Source organism: Euphorbia lathyris, chromosome 5 (genome assembly GCF_963576675.1).
Source record: "Euphorbia lathyris chromosome 5, ddEupLath1.1, whole genome shotgun sequence".
NCBI classification, from domain to species: domain Eukaryota; kingdom Viridiplantae; phylum Streptophyta; class Magnoliopsida; order Malpighiales; family Euphorbiaceae; genus Euphorbia; species Euphorbia lathyris.
In genome coordinates this window covers 46,985,930-47,004,359 of record NC_088914.1, presented here as the reverse complement: position 1 = coordinate 47,004,359, position 18,430 = coordinate 46,985,930, and the positions used below count along the sequence as shown (strand labels likewise).

The 18,430-nt window shown below is 36.9% G+C and overlaps 1 protein-coding gene across 1 annotated transcript; it reads right to left on the bottom strand.

The window, feature by feature from the left end:
• Window positions 1-897: 897 nt before the first annotated feature.
• LOC136230049 (lysine--tRNA ligase, chloroplastic/mitochondrial) lies at window positions 898-17,336 on the bottom strand. Its single transcript, XM_066018985.1, has 14 exons — window positions 16,952-17,336; window positions 15,997-16,215; window positions 14,963-15,074; window positions 14,647-14,755; window positions 13,645-13,702; window positions 12,955-13,023; window positions 11,549-11,656; window positions 6,335-6,427; window positions 6,117-6,221; window positions 5,777-5,983; window positions 5,533-5,627; window positions 4,970-5,060; window positions 1,657-1,830; window positions 898-1,190 (listed from the first exon to the last, which is right to left on the bottom strand). The coding sequence occupies exons 1-14, from the start codon at window positions 17,174-17,176 to the stop codon at window positions 1,095-1,097; spliced, it is 1,761 nt and encodes a 586-aa protein (XP_065875057.1). The 5' UTR covers window positions 17,177-17,336; the 3' UTR covers window positions 898-1,094.
• Between the last annotated feature and the right edge of the window lie 1,094 nt (window positions 17,337-18,430).

Genomic DNA, 18,430 nt, shown 5'->3' with positions numbered 1-18,430 from the left:
CTTTTTCCATCCAAAACCCATGAAATGGCATTTTCGTCATTTCACGGGGCTAGTGGTGGGAATTTGAGGCTAGATATAACAACACCCCACCCATCGAGCAGGGACGAAAGTCGGCCTTAGTGATCCGACGGTGCCGAGTGGAAGGGCCGTCGCTCAACGGATAAAAGTTACTCTAGGGATAACAGGCTGATCTTCCCCAAAAGCTCAGGAAGGGCGAAATCAAGTGCTTTCGCTAAGGTTAGGACGATTCCCAACTGTAGTAGCTGTTCTCTTCCCTTAGCTCTGCCCGCCCGCGTAGCGGCGCGTCTTTGTTCTGCTTGTTACTGGCTCTTTTGAAGCTTCTCTAAAGACCGGGGAGAGGAAAGAAGCTTGTGGAAGTTACTAGTTTTCACTTCCGGGCAAGAGGGAATGAAGTTGCAGTTAGCCGGTGCAGCTGTTCTCGTCTAGATAAATATCAGGCCATTAGATGTTTACCCTGAAGGTCCACTTCGATTCCAACATGTCTTCTAACCATCATCTGGTTCACTGTGCTGACGACCTCTGAGACTTGGGGTCGGGTGTACTCTCGCCGGAAGGTTTGGCACCTTGATGTCGGCTCTTCGCCACTTGGGGCTGTAGTATGTTCCAAGGGTTGGGCTGTTGGCTCTGAAACTAAAAAAATACGACATGCATAGAAACAAAGTGAAATTACGGATTGAAATACCACCTCTAAAAGTGGCAAAATGTGTAATTTCCCCCAAAAAAAAATGTTGAGCTGCTTTTCAATTATTATAAAAGAAAATTCAGAAATGCGTAATGCTGTATTGTACAGTAAAATACACAATTGTTTCTGTGCTTGATTCAAGGGGGGAAAAAGTCCACCAGATAAAAAATATAAATAAAACATGGAGAGCTGAATCACTAAGAAGTACAATGTATAGAAAATGCCAAACTGAGGCCAAAAGATTTCTTGGTACAAGAATTTCAAGCATACCGGATCTAATGCTGCCTACCTGAGTCCCACATTGGAGGGAGAGGTACTAATAATCTTTGAAATATTATTATCAAAACGTATGTATGACACAGAAAGCCTAGCAGTTTGTTGCAATGCAAACCTACTGCTGCTGAATCTTGAGTACAGGAAAAGCAATAACATCTCGGATGCTAGCAGAGTTCGTCAATAGCATCACTAGCCTGTCAATTCCAAGTCCCTACACAACACAAGACAGCTCCTTTCCATTATGTTTCATGCCCAAAAACATTGATCAATCAAAGGATACGGCCAGAAAATAAGGTGAATTATAGGCTATTGAAAATCAAGGAACTTAAGCTAAAGGACACTAATTCTTTATATAGATTTTGTGCATGATCACACTACAAACTTGTGCAACATAAATAATAAATAAGAATCATAATACTCAGATGAGTTAATGAGATGAATTTTTGATATTTTTAATTTAAAATAGTTTTTGAAGTTCAGGGTCAACACTATAACAATGTAAAAGCTACTCAACCAACTCCAAGAGGACCCGTGTAATTCACCTAATAAATTTACTATTTCTCACATTTTTTAGATACATTAAGGGATAACGTTGTCAATCCTCATGCGGCAGCATTTTAGTTGGACAGCAAAAACTTCGGTCCAAGGGGAAAAAATTTTGCAAAGAGGATGATTACCATTCCTGAAGCAGGAGGCATTCCATATTCCAGAGCTGTTAAAAAGTCATCATCAAGTTTCACTTCATATGAATCATCCTCTTGTTCATCATTTTTCTCGTCTGCACCATCAGTATCTGATATAGCTAGCTTTTTCTCATTGTGCTGCCTCACTTGTTCTTCCAAGCGTCCTCTCTACCAACATATTAAATTGTGGACACTTTTAAAACATAATTTCATGCTTGTGATATATCCGCAAGAAAAAAAAATCGAGAAGAACATGCAAAAACCACAAGTACATGCTTCAAATATGGGTGACAAGCAGCACGCCAACATAAATATTTAAGGAAAAGCAACCACAATCTTTGATAAAATGCATGTCCAAGTTTGTAAAAGAGAACTACAAGACACATCAAGACCATGCAATAAACATGCTTTTCTGTTAGGCACCCTTTTCTGGTTACTGAAGAAGACTAAAAGAGCATCAAATACTTTAACTAAACAACATGTGGATGCATCACTTTAATAATAATTTAGTAAAAATAAAATATTTTTACTGCAAAAACCTAGTCTTAATACCAATTCGTTGGGTTGGCTACAAGGATATGTTCATCAATCTGACACGGACGCCTTTATTGGAAGGCATTACCAAAGAAAAAAGAAATCTTCAGCCTAATTACTTTCCTATTCCAGAATTTAAATTTATTTCCTTTTGTTATTTCAGACATTATTTTGTTTCCTTTAATTGTTAGTCTTGATTCCTATAATTTAGGGGGTGATATGATTATCACTATAATTTAGGATCTAGAATTCTCTTGTATCTGCAGCCTATATATAAAGGCTTTTCTATTCAATAATATATCAATTTTCATTCTCTCAAAAGGGGCTCCGTCAAGGACGAGTCTGCCTTTGTCAATTCAATATAGATTCGAAAAAGAATTCTTTTATGTCTAGACCTATGACTGGATCCTACACCAAGGTTCATAACAACTTGGTATCAGAGCTTGGCGTCACGGGTGACACGCAAAATTTGGCGTCGAAGCTGGATGCTTTTATGGAACAAATGTCGTCTCGTCAACGTGCACTAGAGGAACAAATTGCATAATTATCAGTTTCAGTTCGTGAAAAAGAGAAGGGATCCGCCGGCAATAATATAGATGGACAAAACAATGGAATTCCTGGCAGCAGCAGAAACTCGGGTTTAGGTGGCAGACCTGAACCACAGACGCGAGGATCTATGGTAGCCCGTTATTTCAAGATGGAATTTCCGACCTATGACGCCACTCATGACCCTTTAGGGTGACTGAAAAGGTACGAGAAATTTTTCATCAATCCAAAAACTGCTGAAGGAGATAAGGTGGGCCTAGCTGCATTCCATCTATTGGGTGAGGCCCAACTATGGTTTGATCAAATTGAGCAAGAGGAGGTAGAACTAAATTGGGGGCGATTTAAGGAGTGTTGTCACGTGAGATTTGGGTTAGCTATGAGTAATAATCCCTTGGGAGAACAAACCAACTTCAAGCAGTTTGGTTCAGTCGAAGAGTATCAACGACAATTCCAATCATTATTGGCTAGGACTTCAGGACTTCTTCCTTTCCATCAAGTGGATCCTTTTACCGCTGGGTCGAAAAGTACAAAAATAAACCCTGGGTTATTTTCAAATACATATGTGGTTTAAAAGTTGACAAACAGGCACCTTGAGGTTAATTCTATTAGCAAAGACATTCTAAATTGATTAACAGTGTTAAAAAAAAAGTCAAAATGGCCATCAAAGTCAATGGTCAAAGGGGTATTTTTGTCTTTATATTTATTTCTTTTATAATTTAATTTTTATTTTTGTTTTTAAAATAATAAAAACAGTTTACACAGTTTTTCACGCGAAGGTAGAGGGAGAAATTGATCATGTACACATTTCATTCAATTGAGTCTGGTTGCGACTTTTGCAATTGGGGATTGGGTCCGGTTGCGGCTTCAACCTTACCGCCAGCTAACGATATCAAGACAAAAGTATCATAAGCTTCTTCCAAAATATTTTGGCCTTTTAGAATCCTAGCCAAAGTGGGGTCGGTTGCTTACAAGCTTGAACTTCACGATGTGTTTCACGTGTCTTTGCTCAAGGCATATAAAAGGCCTCCGCCAACTATTGTGGGGAACCTACCACCTACTTGTGATGGAAAAGCTTTGCCAGCCCCACATTCTATCCTCCGCAGCAAGTGCTCAATCGAGGTCAAAGCGAGCTGCTCGTACAATGGGCAGGAGAATCCTGAAGATGCAACATGGGAGCCATTAGAACACTTTCAAGAAGCGTATCCAGGGTTTGAGCTTGAGGACAAGCTCAAAATCGAGTTAGGGAGTGATGATATGGACGCTTTTATTGGAAGGGATTATCAAAGAAAGAAGAAATCTTCGGCCTAATTACTTTCCTGTTAAATACTTTCCTATTCCAGAATTTAAATTTATTTCCTTTTGTTATTTCAAACATTATTTTGTTTCCTTTAATTGTTAGTCTTGATTCATATAATTTAGGGGGTGATATAATTATTCCTATAATTTAGGATCTAGAATTCTCTTGTATCTGCAGCCTATATAACAGCTTTCTATTCAATAATATATCAATTTTCATTCTCTCAAATTCAGAATTACAAAGGGGTTGTCAAGGATGAGTCTGCCTTTGTCAATTCAATATAGATTTGAAGATGAATTCTTTTGAGTCTAGACATTTGACTAGATCCTACGCCAAGGTTCCTAACACAATCAGCCCTGTTAAAAGTACGATCTTTTAGAGCTTTAGCACATTGAGGTGCTTTTTAAAAACTGTCAACCAAGTCAGAGGTGCCCTTCCCTTCTTGAAGAGTGTTTTCTTTCTTTCTTTATTTATTTATTTATTATTATTTATTGTTGTCGTCATCGTCATCGTTTGGAAGAAAGCAGAAGAATTTCAAGCCATTATGCTTGAGTCAACTGTCTCGCAAACTAGTCATTCTGTAACTCTTCTACTCCGTTCGTTGGAAAGTAAGTTTGGAGCAATGCTCCACCTTCCACACCAGCAACAGCACCATGGCTTGAATAATAAATATTAGGATAAGTTGATTTCTCACTTTTATTATTCAGGACAGAGCATTTCAAAATATTATGAAGTTCAGTACCATTTTATAGGATTAGTTATGAAACAAAATTAAAATAAGTTCACCATAGTTTCATCATTTTTAAAAAAAAAAAAACAAAAAAAAAAAGCCTTACCATTTGGTAGTCGTTAAAACGGCACACATAATTGTTGCACTAAATTTAGAAATTTGCATAAACAAGCATATCCAAAAATGACGTAGGAACTTACCTGATCCATAGGATCAGTCAATTCAGAAAATGCATTGGCTAATTCTCGACCACAGATGAAGAGTTCAAATCTCTCTGTCAAGCCTGCCTTTCTGTTTTAAACAAAAGTTAGAAAAGAAACTCATCAAAGGAGACAACATGATTGCACTGCTCTGCAGAGATGCAAATTAATCATTTCTAATTCCATCTCAACATCTTATCTTCAAATAGATTTTACCAATGTCAAATTTACTTTTATACCAAAACAAAAACATGGCATTTGAATTATAAAGGTAACTCTCTGTGTTGGTAAAACAGAACCTGCAGGCACAGCGTTTGTGTTATCAAGCATGGGAATGAAATGAAAACGAGCACTGCATGTTCATACATCTCCATTCTCATTGTCTCCACATCAAGAACACAACGGAGAATTGAAAAGCACAGGGAAGAAAATTATGAACGGAGACAAAACTTGCAACAGGGTACCAAAAACAGTAGTATCAAATGTTAAAGATGAGCAAAAGGACTCTGATGTATTTCAGCAGTTGAAAAACAAAATAAATTTTTTTGGTTGGATTGTTCTACCTCCGGTGTGGTTTGGCAAGTGGAGAGATTTCAACTGGATAGTCCAAAACAAATGTCGGTTGCAAAAGCTTTGGTTCTACGAAAATTTCAAAAACCTGGAGAATTTAGACTATATTATAGGTTTTACAAATGTGCAAGCATCAATAAACTAGCCTACAGTATCAACAATACAGAAAACAGAAAACCTCCAAGAGAAACTAACATTCAAGTATATATTATGACTGATAATAGACTACCTCCTTACCTCATTCAGGAGGTGACCAACAGAAGGACATGCTTGAATAGTGAACTTGTCCTTTACCTCGAGCACCTGCCCAAGTGTCTTCAAAGTAACATCCTTAGCAAGGTTAAGATCATTATTCAGCTCGCTGAAAGAAATCCCAGTGGCCTCTCTGACAAGATTATGCATGGTTTCCCTCCTCCAGGGGCTCTCTAGACAAATCTGTACCCCCTGCATTTTCGTATTACAAAATCCTTTAACAGATATAAATAACATGTTGCTCTTAGAGATACAAAGAGCAGAAAAGAGATCATCTTTATACTTTTGAAACATCGATAGACTCGAAGGGATGATAAACATTTACCTGGTAATCAATGGAAAGCTTCCCATGAATAGACAGAGCACAGCGAGTGACAATTTCCTCGGCCATGTTCATCATGCTTTGGTAGTCTGAATATGCTTCATAAATCTAAGAAAACGATAACAATATTAACTAGGGCCCATCTAAATAAAACAAAAGGAAATATCTTGAATATTAAGTCTAATACCAGACTAACATGAACAAGCGTACTAAGGTATTACCTCTATAGTAGTAAATTCTGGATTATGACGAGTTGAAATGCCTTCATTTCTGAATATTCTTCCAATTTCGTATACTTTCTCAAAACCCCCAACCTATCATAAGATAATGCACATATTGTAGAGGGCAAACTAAAAGAGCAAAACAAAAGATAGTAACTACATGAGAAGAGTTGTATAGAGAATACCTTGTTCACTAATAAATAACATATGAGAAAGCAAAACATATTATGAACTGGTTAAAGTATTTTGATCACATCAGAGTTAAAAATATTAAGGTTGGAAAAAGAACAGTACTTTTTTTCTGTTCTATGTCTTCAAATGGTTTGACTCTTCAAAAATTGAATTACATGATACCAATACCAAACCAGAGCAAGGTCCTCGCAAGAATGGAAACACTTGCAAATAATTTCTGCATGAAGGGCTGCCCTAGACTCCAGAGCCTCAAGTTTACAACTTTTTGTTTGCAAATTCAAGTGTTGGTAATTGTTTTGGTATCAACGCCATCATATAAGACTCTACCATCAAAACAACATGAATTTGTTTAAAAAAAACTAAGAAATCAGCTAGATTTGAAAAAAGGATAAGTACAAAAATAAACCTTGTGGCTTTACAGACGCCCCTATGGTTTAAAAGTTTGTAAAAGCGGGTTAGGATTTCCTCCATTTGCAAAGATAGACTTTTTCACTAAAAAGGTAAGTAAACAAAAGGAATTTAAGTCATTTAATACTTTTTTTCTACTTTCTAATGTTCTTACATGTTACAAGGGGTGCAATGAAATTGAAATATCGCTGGAATTTTTGTTTTGAACCTTTGTCACGTAGGCAAATTTGGATGGTTTTAGTGAAGAAGTCTTTGTAAATGGACGAAACCTTAGACCTGTGTTTATAAACTTTTAAACCACAAGGACGTCCTTGCAAATGCGTAAAAGCGCAAGGTTTATTTTTGTTCTTTGCCCTTTGACAAAATACAAAACATTGTATGAATTAACTTTTTAGCAATAATTTATGATCTTATAGCTATATTATTGTATGAATTTATCATCATAATGTTTTCTAAGGTAAACTCCGCCTGTGAGGGTCACTTGGTGGCCTTTACAGCCGGTCCCAAGCCCGGACAAAGGAGGAGGGTTGTGGTAGGTTTGTGGCGGCCAGCGTAAAACTATTCAATTTGTATTCCTGAATAATCTCATTTTTCAATTATTCAACCATTTCATTTTACCAAGTTCAATGTGCCACATCTTATGACATGAACCATACTATAAATACCGTTGGGGCATTCCCTACTCAGCGACGCGCTGCACTTCCTAGACCCGGGTGTAAGTGATAAATGTGCAAGGGTTGCTAGGTCGTCGCCCCGAAGCGGCGCGCCACCCCAGGACCCGGGGGTGGTGTCAACTATGCAAGGGTTGCGGGTAAATAAGCTAGTCCACGGTAATGGTAGGGGTAGGGGTAAGGGTAGTAGGTTACGCTTTGGGACATGGAACATAGGTTCTTTGACAGGAAGATTAGCTGAAATTGTAGAAGTTATGAAGAGGAGGAGAATAAATATAATGTACCTACAAGAAACCAAGTGGGTTGGAGCCAAGGCTAGAGAGATAGCTCCTTGGGGTTATAAGCTTTGATACTCAGGAAAGGATAAGGGTAGAAATGGAGTAGGTATTCTTATTGATAGGGAGTATATTGATGATGTAGTAGCGGTGTCTAGGAAGAGCGATAGAATTATGAGTGTCAAGCTAGTGATAGGGGATGAGGTTGTGAATGTCATTAGTGCATATGCGCCACAAATAGGATTAGATGTCTCTATAAGACAAGCTTTTTGGGAGGACTTAGAGGAAGTGGTGCAACAGGTTCCTAGGGATGAAAAAATGGTACTGGGGTGATCTCAATGGACACGTGGGTTCCAGGCGAGATGGGTTTGAGAGTGTTCATGGAGGGTATGGTTTTGGAGATAAGAATGAAGCAGGAAATGATATTTTGGAATTCGCATCAGCCTATGACTTGAGTATCATGAACACATGGTTTATGAAGAGAACATCCCACTTAGTGACTTATCGGAGTGGTGGTAATGCGAGCCAAATTGACTTCTTCTTAGTAAGGAGTGCTTGGAGAAAGAGTTATATTGATTGTAAGGTGATCCCTGGTGAGAGTACGACAACCCAACATAGAGTAGTGGTGCTTGATTTTCGAAGTAGGAAATGTATAAGAAAACAAACACCACAAGTAGAGACTAAGATTAAGTGGTGGAAATTGCAAGGAGAGAATCAACAAAAATTTGTGGATGAGATGACCAAAAAAGATGTTTGGACTTGTAATATGGATTTAGATATAGATTCGATATGGACTAAGATGGAGCATAGTATAAGGGAAGTAGCGAAGGAAGTTCTAGGGGAATCTAAAGGTAGCATGCCACCGGGTAAGGACACATCTTGGTGGACAGAAGAGGTACGACAAGCAGTAAAGAGTAAGCGAGAATCCTATAAAATATTGGGGAAATGTAGGAGTGACGAGAACTACGAAAAATACAAAGAGGCTAAAAGGGAAGTAAAGAAGGTCATACGAGATGCTAGAGCAAAGGTGAATCGGGCTGTATACCAGATTGGATACGAAAGAAGGGGAAAGAGACATATATAGAATTGCTCGGATGAGAGATAGGAAGACGCGAGATCTCGGAAAAGTTAAATGTGTGAAGGATGTGGACCAGAAAGTCCTAGTTGGAGATAAGGATATCAAGGAACGATGGAGGTCCTATTTTGATGACTTATTCAATGGAGATCGCAGACAAGATGTTGGAGATATAAGTATCCATCACGATATGATAAATCATGAATGCCTACGGAGAATTCAAAAGGGTGAAGTCAAAATGGCATTAAGTAAGATGAAGTTGGAGAAAGCAGTAGGACCTGATGGCATCCCTATTGAGATTTGGAGATGTTTGGGAGAAAGAGGAATCGAATGGTTGACGACGTTCTTCAACAAAATTTGGAGAAACAATAAGATGCCATCAGAATGGAGGAAAAGTATTTTAATCCCTTTGTATAAGAACAAAGGCGATGTCCAAGATTGTGCCAACTATCGGGGAATCAAATTAATGAGTCACACTATGAAACTTTGGGAGCGAGTGATCGAACAAAGGCTAAGGAGGACGGTGAAGATCTCGGAAAACCAGTTTGGCTTTATGCCGGGAAGATCAACTATGGAAGACATCCATCTAATGAGACAATTAATGGAGCACTATCGAAATAAGAAGAAAGACTTGCATATGGTTTTCATTGACTTGGAGAAAGCATATGATAAGGTACCAAGGGAAGTACTTTGGTGGGCCTTGATAAGGAAAGGAATTTCGCGGAAATATATTGACATCATAAAGGACATGTATGAGGGAGCATGCACGAGTGTACGTACTAGTGTTGGGAAGACTGAAGAGTTTCCTATTACGATTGGAGTGCATCAAGGTTCCGCACTAAGCCCATTTCTTTTTGCCATCGTTATGGATGAACTAACAAGTTCACTTCAAGATGGTATACCATGGTGCATGCTGTTTGCAGATGATATTGTGTTGGTGGATGAGACGAAAGTAGGAGTGGAGAGTAAGTTGGAACTATGGAGACAAACTCTAGAATCTAGAGGCTTTAAGTTGAGCCGAAGTAAGACAGAATATTTGGAGTGTAAGTTTAGCGGCCATAGGAGTAGGGAGGCAGGGACAATCACCCTAGATGGGAGAGTTGTTCAGGCCTCAGATTGCTTCCGGTATTTAGGATCTATTATCCAAACGGATGGAGAAGTAGATGGGGATGTTGCTCATAGGATTAAAGCTGGTTGGTCGAAGTGGAAGAGTGCTACGGGTTTCCTTTGTGACCCCGGCATGCCTAATAGATTGAAGGGGAAATTCTACCGGACGGCAATTAGACCAGCATTGTTATATGGTATGGAGTGTTGGGCAGTGAAACACTGCCACATCCATAAGATGTCAGTGGCGGAGATGCGTATGTTGAGATGGATCTGTGGTCATACGAGAAAGGATCGGGTGAGTAATGAAATAATTAGGACAAAAGTAGGGGTCACATCTATTGAGAATAAAATGAGAGAAAACCAACTAAGGTGGTTTGGCCATGTGAGACGTAGAGCGCTTGATGCGCTGGTTAGGAGAACCGAAGAGTGGCAAAGGGATGTAGTGGTGAGGGGTAGGGGAAGACCTAAGCAAACTTGGAGGGTGATCGAGAGTGATATGAGTTTATTGGGAATTGAGGAAAATATGGTAGTGGATAGGACGGAGTGGAGGGAGCGAATTTGTGTCGCTGACACGACTTGATTTCACAGTTTTATATGATGGTTCATGTTAGCCGACCCCGAATCATTTCGGGACTAAGGCTTTGTTGTTGTTGTTGTTGTAGTAATGTTTTCTAAGGTAGCATTGTAACAACAGTTCATAGAATTAAAATTGTGCTTAACTATCTTACAAATCTAAAACATTAAAATTGATTTAAATAAGTCAATTAAAGGATTTGTTAGTTTATATATGGCTAAGAGCCAGAAGAATTAATAGAAGACCACAAAGTGCTCAATGTTCATTATTAAAATCAAATTAATAAGCTTCAGATTGATTTTATATGTTAAAAATATGAAATTTATTGTACACCTATAATCAAATAAGAAGTTAAAAGAAGTCCCATTAGACTAAATTAAATAACGATATAGCCCAGCCTGCATATGTTTATCCCCTGTTTTCCCTTTGTTCCTGTTATCATTATCATCTTCTTTCTTTTATTGTCTGCAATTCTGCAGTGTGATGCTGCTTTAACACATCGGAAAAGCAGTGTATCATCCGTAATGGACAAAACACGCTGTCACAAGCTAAGACACTGAGATTTTGACACTCTTCATCCTGTCTCATAATGTCCAGCATCTGCTGGCCATTTTTCCAGTATGATCCAGGCACTACAGGGATATTAGCTGATATTATTTGTTGTAACTTGTCTAAGTTGAATAAACTTGTTCTAAATTGGATCTTGGAAGAATAGCACAAAGTGCATAATGCAAAACATAATAAAGGGACATGAAGGATGGAGTTTACACTATAAATTTCAGTTAAAACTTAAAAAATCTACCTAAAATATTAATGCTCAAAAACCAAAAAAAGTACAGTTAGCACCTTGTCAAGTAACATTTTCTGGTAAAGAAGAAAGATGGGAGAAAGAAACTAAAATTAAAACCTCACCAGCATTCTCTTTAAGTGAAGCTCTGTGGCAATTCTTAGATACAGATTTCTTCCAAGTGAATTATGATACGTCACAAATGGCCTAGCTTCTGCTCCACCAGCTGCTCCCTAGAAAATAAAATCAATTAAAAGTTGTGTGTTTGACATACACAATATATATGTGCTTCATAGAGTATGATATCTAGGTAGTGCAAAGATTGATTTGGAAAAGCTAAAACAAAGAAAATTTGATGTCTAGATAATACAAGATGTTATTGTCCTTCAGTATAATCCAACAAAAAAGCATGAGAGTTCACGAAAATTACAAAATACAATCGAAAGAGAGAAAATTTTGATGTCTAGATAATACAAGACGTTATTGTCATTCAGTACAATCCAACTAAAAAGCATGATAATTTACGAAAATTACAAAATACAATCAACTTCGTTTATAGAGACTGAAACATCTACAAATTGTTTCTCGCAAAGAAATAGAGAGCATATCTCATCTTCGATTAAATAACCTATCATTTGGACTTGTTCATTAACACAAATGCATCATTAGCACAAGTGCATCATCATGTATGGGGGAAAAAAGCAGAAAATAGTTCAACTATCCAAAAAACTCTTTCACTCAAAAATGACATCATGACCAACTAAAATAGCAAGCGAAACCATGAAGTTGTTTAAAAAGTAATTAACATATAACATATATATATATTAAAGCTTCTGACTTTTGGATTAGAAAAAAAAACAAATATTAAATAGAAATATTAATATTAATATTAATATAAATAAATGAATTTGAAACCCAAAATTTTAAATAGTAAATAGAAATGAAATGTAAAAGAAAAATTAGAAACACAAAAATTAGAAATATAAAACCCAGTGTATGAGACAAATGTATGGATTTTGATTAGGATAGTATCCTATTCATTCCAACATTCATGATCTGGATTTGAATGACTCAAATTACTTATCCCATTGTCTATCGCGAACTATCTCTTTGGGGGAAGTGTGAAAGAAGTCTAGTATTCTTTTGTTTTATTATATATTATAGAATTCTATGTATATTTTATATTTCTATTTCATTTCCATTCTAATTTGAATTCTAATTATGCAGCCTATAAGCTCAAAACCAACTTTATTCTTCCAAATGTCTAGTCAAGCTGTTAACTAACATTTCCAGCTACTCCAGTTTAAATAACCGGATTATAGGATATTAGCAAATACAATTGAAAAGACCTCCTAATGAAAAACTTTCATTCATTCCACAGTTATCACTCAAATCAAATGTGTCAACTATAAACAGCATCAAACTTCAAATCTACAAAATAAATGACAGATACTTTTTGTGTACTTCCATATGATAACAGATACAAGGAAAGATATGAAAGCATAAAAGCAATGTGAACAAAGTAAAAAACCTGTAGAACTGGGGTATCTACTTCAAGAAAACCTAATGATTCCACTGTCTTGCGAATCTCTGAAATGATCTGCCAAAGGTAATTGTCAGTTCATGTAGCTAAACCATCACAAACAACAGGATAAACATATTGACAGCAATTCATGAGGCTATAATAATCTAAAACATACAACAAAGTTGCTCAAAATCAAGACCTTTCAAGGTTTTTCAAGAGGCAGGAACCTTTGGACGTTTGAGGCTTCTTTGCAAAAGAGCCTGAGATTTAAAACTGACCACAGTTTTTATCTCATAATAGTCCTGGTTTCTGTAGATCATAACTGATACAACACTGTAATGTAAAGAACGTGTCCAAAAACTTTTCACTGTAGAAACAACTCAATATGATGAACTGAACTAATCAAAGATTCAATCCCATTTAAATTGGAGATGGATCTTTCCTTTAAACAGTTTAGTGCTACATTTTCATAAAGGTAAATTCACCATATCCTAATAAATTCATCGAAACTCGTCATAAAAATCTTCAACAGAGAATAAAGCTCAATATGGTGATCAAGAAATCAAAACAAAAGAATTAACTGAACAGATAAATACTGAAAACTGAAAGTTAAATAGCTTTAAGTGCAACAAAAAATGCAAATTGAGAAGACAAAAGAATACAGCTTAAGATTATGCAGCAGTGAAGACAATCCACCTTGGCTCTTTTACGAAACACATCAGCTACTTCAGGATTTGCAATCATATCAACATACCTACATATTACAATAACCACTCCAGAAGATAAGAACAATTAAATCAAAGTCTTTCAGAATATCAAATAGGTTTCTGTGTTCAAAGCTAAGGTCTAACTACATTAGATGAATTAAAAAAATTATATATATATATATTATGATAGAGGGGTTACATCTATTGAGAATAAAATGAGAGAAAACCGACTAAGGTGGTTTGGCCATATGAGACGTAGAGCGCTTGATGCGCCGGTTAGGAGGACCGAAGAGTGGCAAAGGGATGTAGTGGTGAGGGGTAGGGAAAGACCTAAGCAAACTTGGAGGAGGGTGATCGAGAGTGATATGAGTTTACTGGGAATTGAGGAAAATATGGTAGTGGATAGGACGGAGTGGAGGGAGCGAATTTGTGTTGCTGACACGACTTGATTTCACGGTTTTATATGATGGTTCATGTTAGCCGACCCCGAATCATTTCGGGACTAAGGCTTTGTTGTTGTTGTTGTTGTATATATTATGATAGAGAATGTGACAGATAATACTTCATGGGAATTAAGGGCAGTAAAGGAATAAAAGATATTAGGAATTAGTGTGTGAGTATTGGGTGAGAAAGTATATATAGTTGCTTTATGAAAGGAGAGAGCGAGCTTTTTGGATATTTCATTTTGGGTATTTTGGGTCTCTTAGGTTTCCGCTAGGAGAAAAGGATCATTCTCTGGGCTGTGCTTTGGCATAGATTTATGTTTTCCACTACTTTCTAGTTCATCAATACAAGTCTACTACGTCTGTGTGTTTATTTGTTGTTTTTGGGTGAGCCACGTTTGAGGTTTTCATCATTGGTCTATATTACCATGTGAAATATATCGTCAAAGAATTTTACCCATTGATAGATGACACTTTCACCGTGTCACTATATTACCGTACAAACAGATCAGCATTTAATAGAACTAAATAATATGAAACTAACTCACCGTTGGCGGTAACGCTTATCTACATCAGTTAAACCATGATATTTGTCCGGTAGAGGAAGAAGAGATTTTGTAAGAATACTGAAAGAATTCACACAAACTGAAAGCTCGCCTGAAGAATAAACAAGAAAAAGATTGATGTTTGACCCCACATTCCAAGTAGGTAATGATAGTTTCTAGAAGAATTACTAACTTGCCACTTCCTCCAAGCCAGAAAACCCCAAGGAAACACATCATTTATATATGAGATGGGCAGATCTTACTATTATAATAGAAAGATCTATCAGCCCCACAAATTAATTATATGTTGGGAATTTACCTTTCTCTGTGCGTTTCATCGAACCAGTAGCTCCCAATATATCACCAATATCAACTAGTGTCTTCAACTTCTCAAACTCATCATTTAAAAGCCGTTCCTTCTCGCAGTAGAGCTGCAAGAAACATAAATTAAAAATAAGAAAAATGTTATGTTTGTAAAAACACTAGAGTTCATAAAAAGAAATATGAAGATCAAAGAAGATGCTCAGCAAACCAAAGGAAACTACAAGCAGTCAGTAGTTCAGAATATGGTTTAAGTTTAACACCATGAACATATTAATCCATTCTGGTAGCAGAACTGGAAGAATAAAGGAAGATAAACAAAGAATTAGTACCTATCAAACTCAAGTTGTCTTTACTTGCAAACAGCCTTAACATATATTCACTATTGAATATGACTTTTCTCCATCGTATAAAAAAAATATGGTAACAATATAGAGTAGAGAACTAGCTGATAATAGAACAAACTAATCCAACACTAAGCTGTTAAGTAACAGAACAAAAAAAGTTGCTTTACATGAGAAGAGACGTACTTTTACTTTCCGCCATATTGCTTCTTCTTCAGATGCTTAATTGTTTCCATTAAGATAATAATAGTCTTTGTTCCATAATGTAGCCTTTAAGTAAAAGAACTTCTCATTCTTTTGCAACAACACAAGCATACTATGTAGGAATCTAAAACTAAAAGAGAGTCTATTACTTTCATGCTTCATCTTCGTTACTATAAACTATTTCCTGATGAAATTATTATGTTTTCATGCGCTTTTCTTATTTAAGAATTTCTCAATATTTATGGATATACATGCAAACAAATAAACTGCAAAGCAAGTCAAAAGTTAAAAGTCCAGAAACCAAAATAAAATTTCAATATATGTACAAGAAAAACCAACTTAGACTATCTGCAAATACACCCCTTAACATGAACATTAGCCACACCTCTACAAAGAACATTAACCACACTCTACAAAATTAAGGCACCTCAAGATGATAAAATCCATAAATTCAAATTGCAGATATTCTGCATAAGAGAAAAACCTGAATCGTCCCTGAATCATCTCTCAACGTCAGAAAGGCAAGCTTTCCAAATGCTCTGCGAGCAACAATTCTTCCAGCTATTGACACGTAATCTCCCTGATCTTTTGACTCTTCACCATTGTCTAGACCCTTGTATATCTCTTGTAACTGATTAGCAGTATGTGTCCTTTCCCACTTATACGCATAGGGCTCCAGCCCTTTGCTCCTCAGTTCTTCAACCTATACATAGAGACACACACACACAGAATAATAATAATAATAATAATGAGAAGAAGAACAATAAGAATAAGAATAACGTAATATAAAAGTTAGCAAAACCACAGTTTGGGAGACCAAACTCATAGGCTTCAGTCCGAAACAAGGAGATTTTTTTGAAATTAAAAATAATTCCATTTATTGTTTATTTCAGCAACCAAATTAAGCATAAATTACAAATACTTATACCAACCACAAATGACTCTGCTTCGCAGCCAGCAAGGCATTTGCCTTGGTGGCTACCACACTCCAACAAGGAGGTGGGAGAATCTCCAGAAGTTGCAAAATGCCCCAAATTTATCAAAAAAAAAAAAAAAGACTCTGCTTCTCCAATACAGGTAAATTTAAGTTTCAAGGCACATTCCTTATTTACGCCTATAATGCACTAAACCCTCAAAAACAAGTAGTAGTCCAACAGGAATTAAGTGAATTTGATATATAAAAGAAAATAAGAAAACACTCGCAGGCATACACGCCGTTGCTAAGCAAAAAACGGAGCTTTCATTTTTGTTCCTCAATTTCTCGGTAACCAAATAGAGACTGACTAGAGACGCCATTGAAGAGTTATTCCAAGAAGCATAAATGAGAAACTAGTTTTCTTTACCCTAAACTTCATATTAAGTTCAGAGTTGAAGTAATAAAAGTAATTGAGTGAGAACAAAATTTGATCAAAAAATTACAAGTATAAGAATGTTGAAACCTTTTTAACCCGAATAGCGCGAATAGCATCACGGTCAGAGGTGGATGAAGAAGGAGGAGAAGAAGACCTACGATTGCGGCCAGCGATCCTTGAGGTGGCGGAGAAGGAGGAGCAGCGTAGGGACAGAGCAGAACGGGTTGTTTTGGTGGCGGAGGAAGAAGAAGCCCATTGGAGAAGGTGCCTAAATGGCTTAGAAGAAAGAGTGCAGACTTTGAGCGCCTCCATATTTGCTGAGGCTCGGCTCCTGGTTTTGTTATATTATCCGCTCCTTGCTGCTGCCTCCTCACTTCTGCACTACACTTTCAAACACAGTAATGCTGTTTGATTAATTTCAGGGATAAGGTGAAAATTCGTCGCTAACCTTTTGTTTTTTTTTCTTTTAGAAATGGTGGATTTAACATTAATGCATGGAATTATGCAATGTTATGCTTAACATCTAATGTAATAGTAGTCGAATAAGAGTAAATCAGTCCATTCAAATTTTTGTTGGGTAAAATTTCACAATTCCATTTAAAGATAAACCTGTAATTCCTCAAAAACGTTATATCACGTCCGTATTCTTGATTTTTTCACTATTATACCCTGAAACTTAGGTTATATTAGTATCGTTTTAAGACAGTTCGATTAATTGGGTATTGTGGATAGAGAAAATTATAAAACTGGATCAAATGGGAGACGCATTTACATATTTAACCCATTTACTCATCTTACTACATATCTAGACTGATTTTGTGTGACTTTCCCATAATACCCCTAACATTCCCACTTCCACCACTCGCGAACCGCCACTCCCCCTATCTCCTTGGTTATGCGAAAAGTTGCTCCTGCATTAATGATTTCAAGACTTTTGATCTTCCTTTCTTCCTTTAAACTGCACGAAATCTGCACCATTTAGTCAAAATCACAATGAATTTCTCTTTTTCCTCTCTTCATCTCTTGATTCTGCAACTTCCCAACCCTAGAAAACGAAGCCATGGTTTTTCATCTTCCTGTTCGTTGCTTGGTTTCTTTCTTCTTGTTACCATCAAAGAAATGGTTTTTCTACGTTATTTCATTCGTTCTTCCCATGTTATCATATTGTTATTGTCGCTTTTGGGGGTGAAAGGGGCGAAAAATGTAAGTATCTGTTTTTTTCTGCGTTTTTCATGAATTCACTACGCAATCGATGGTTTCGCGAAGCTTTGCGAAGAGAAAGAGCCTGAAAAGTAACGATCTACTTCGTTAATCGATGATTTCGCGAAGATATGCGAAGAGAAAGAGTCTGAAACGTATGGATCTACCTCGCGAATCGATTAGTCCGCGAAGTCTGCGAATAGATCCTCACGTTTCAGACCTCGCAGACTTCGCGAAAGCATCGATATTCGAAGTAAAATCACCTCTTTCCCTGCACATTTACATTCGCATGCTTCGCTAATCTTCATTTCGTGAAGCCAAAATCGTCTTTTTCCCTACCTAACACGATTAATTTTTTTTGTAGAT

What these genes read in the sequence shown, in the direction of transcription:
- LOC136230049 (XM_066018985.1), bottom strand. Translation starts at nt 17,176, where the DNA reads ATGGAGGCGCTCAAAGTCTGCACTCTTTCTTCTAAGCCATTTAGGCAC. An exon ending in GCGCTATTCGGGTTAAAAAG is followed by an intron (nt 16,216 to 16,951) that starts GTTTCAACATTC and finishes CTCTATGTATAG; the next exon opens with GTTGAAGAACTGAGGAGCAA. An exon ending in TGTTTCGTAAAAGAGCCAAG is followed by an intron (nt 13,024 to 13,644) that starts GTGGATTGTCTT and finishes TACCTTTGGCAG; the next exon opens with ATCATTTCAGAGATTCGCAA.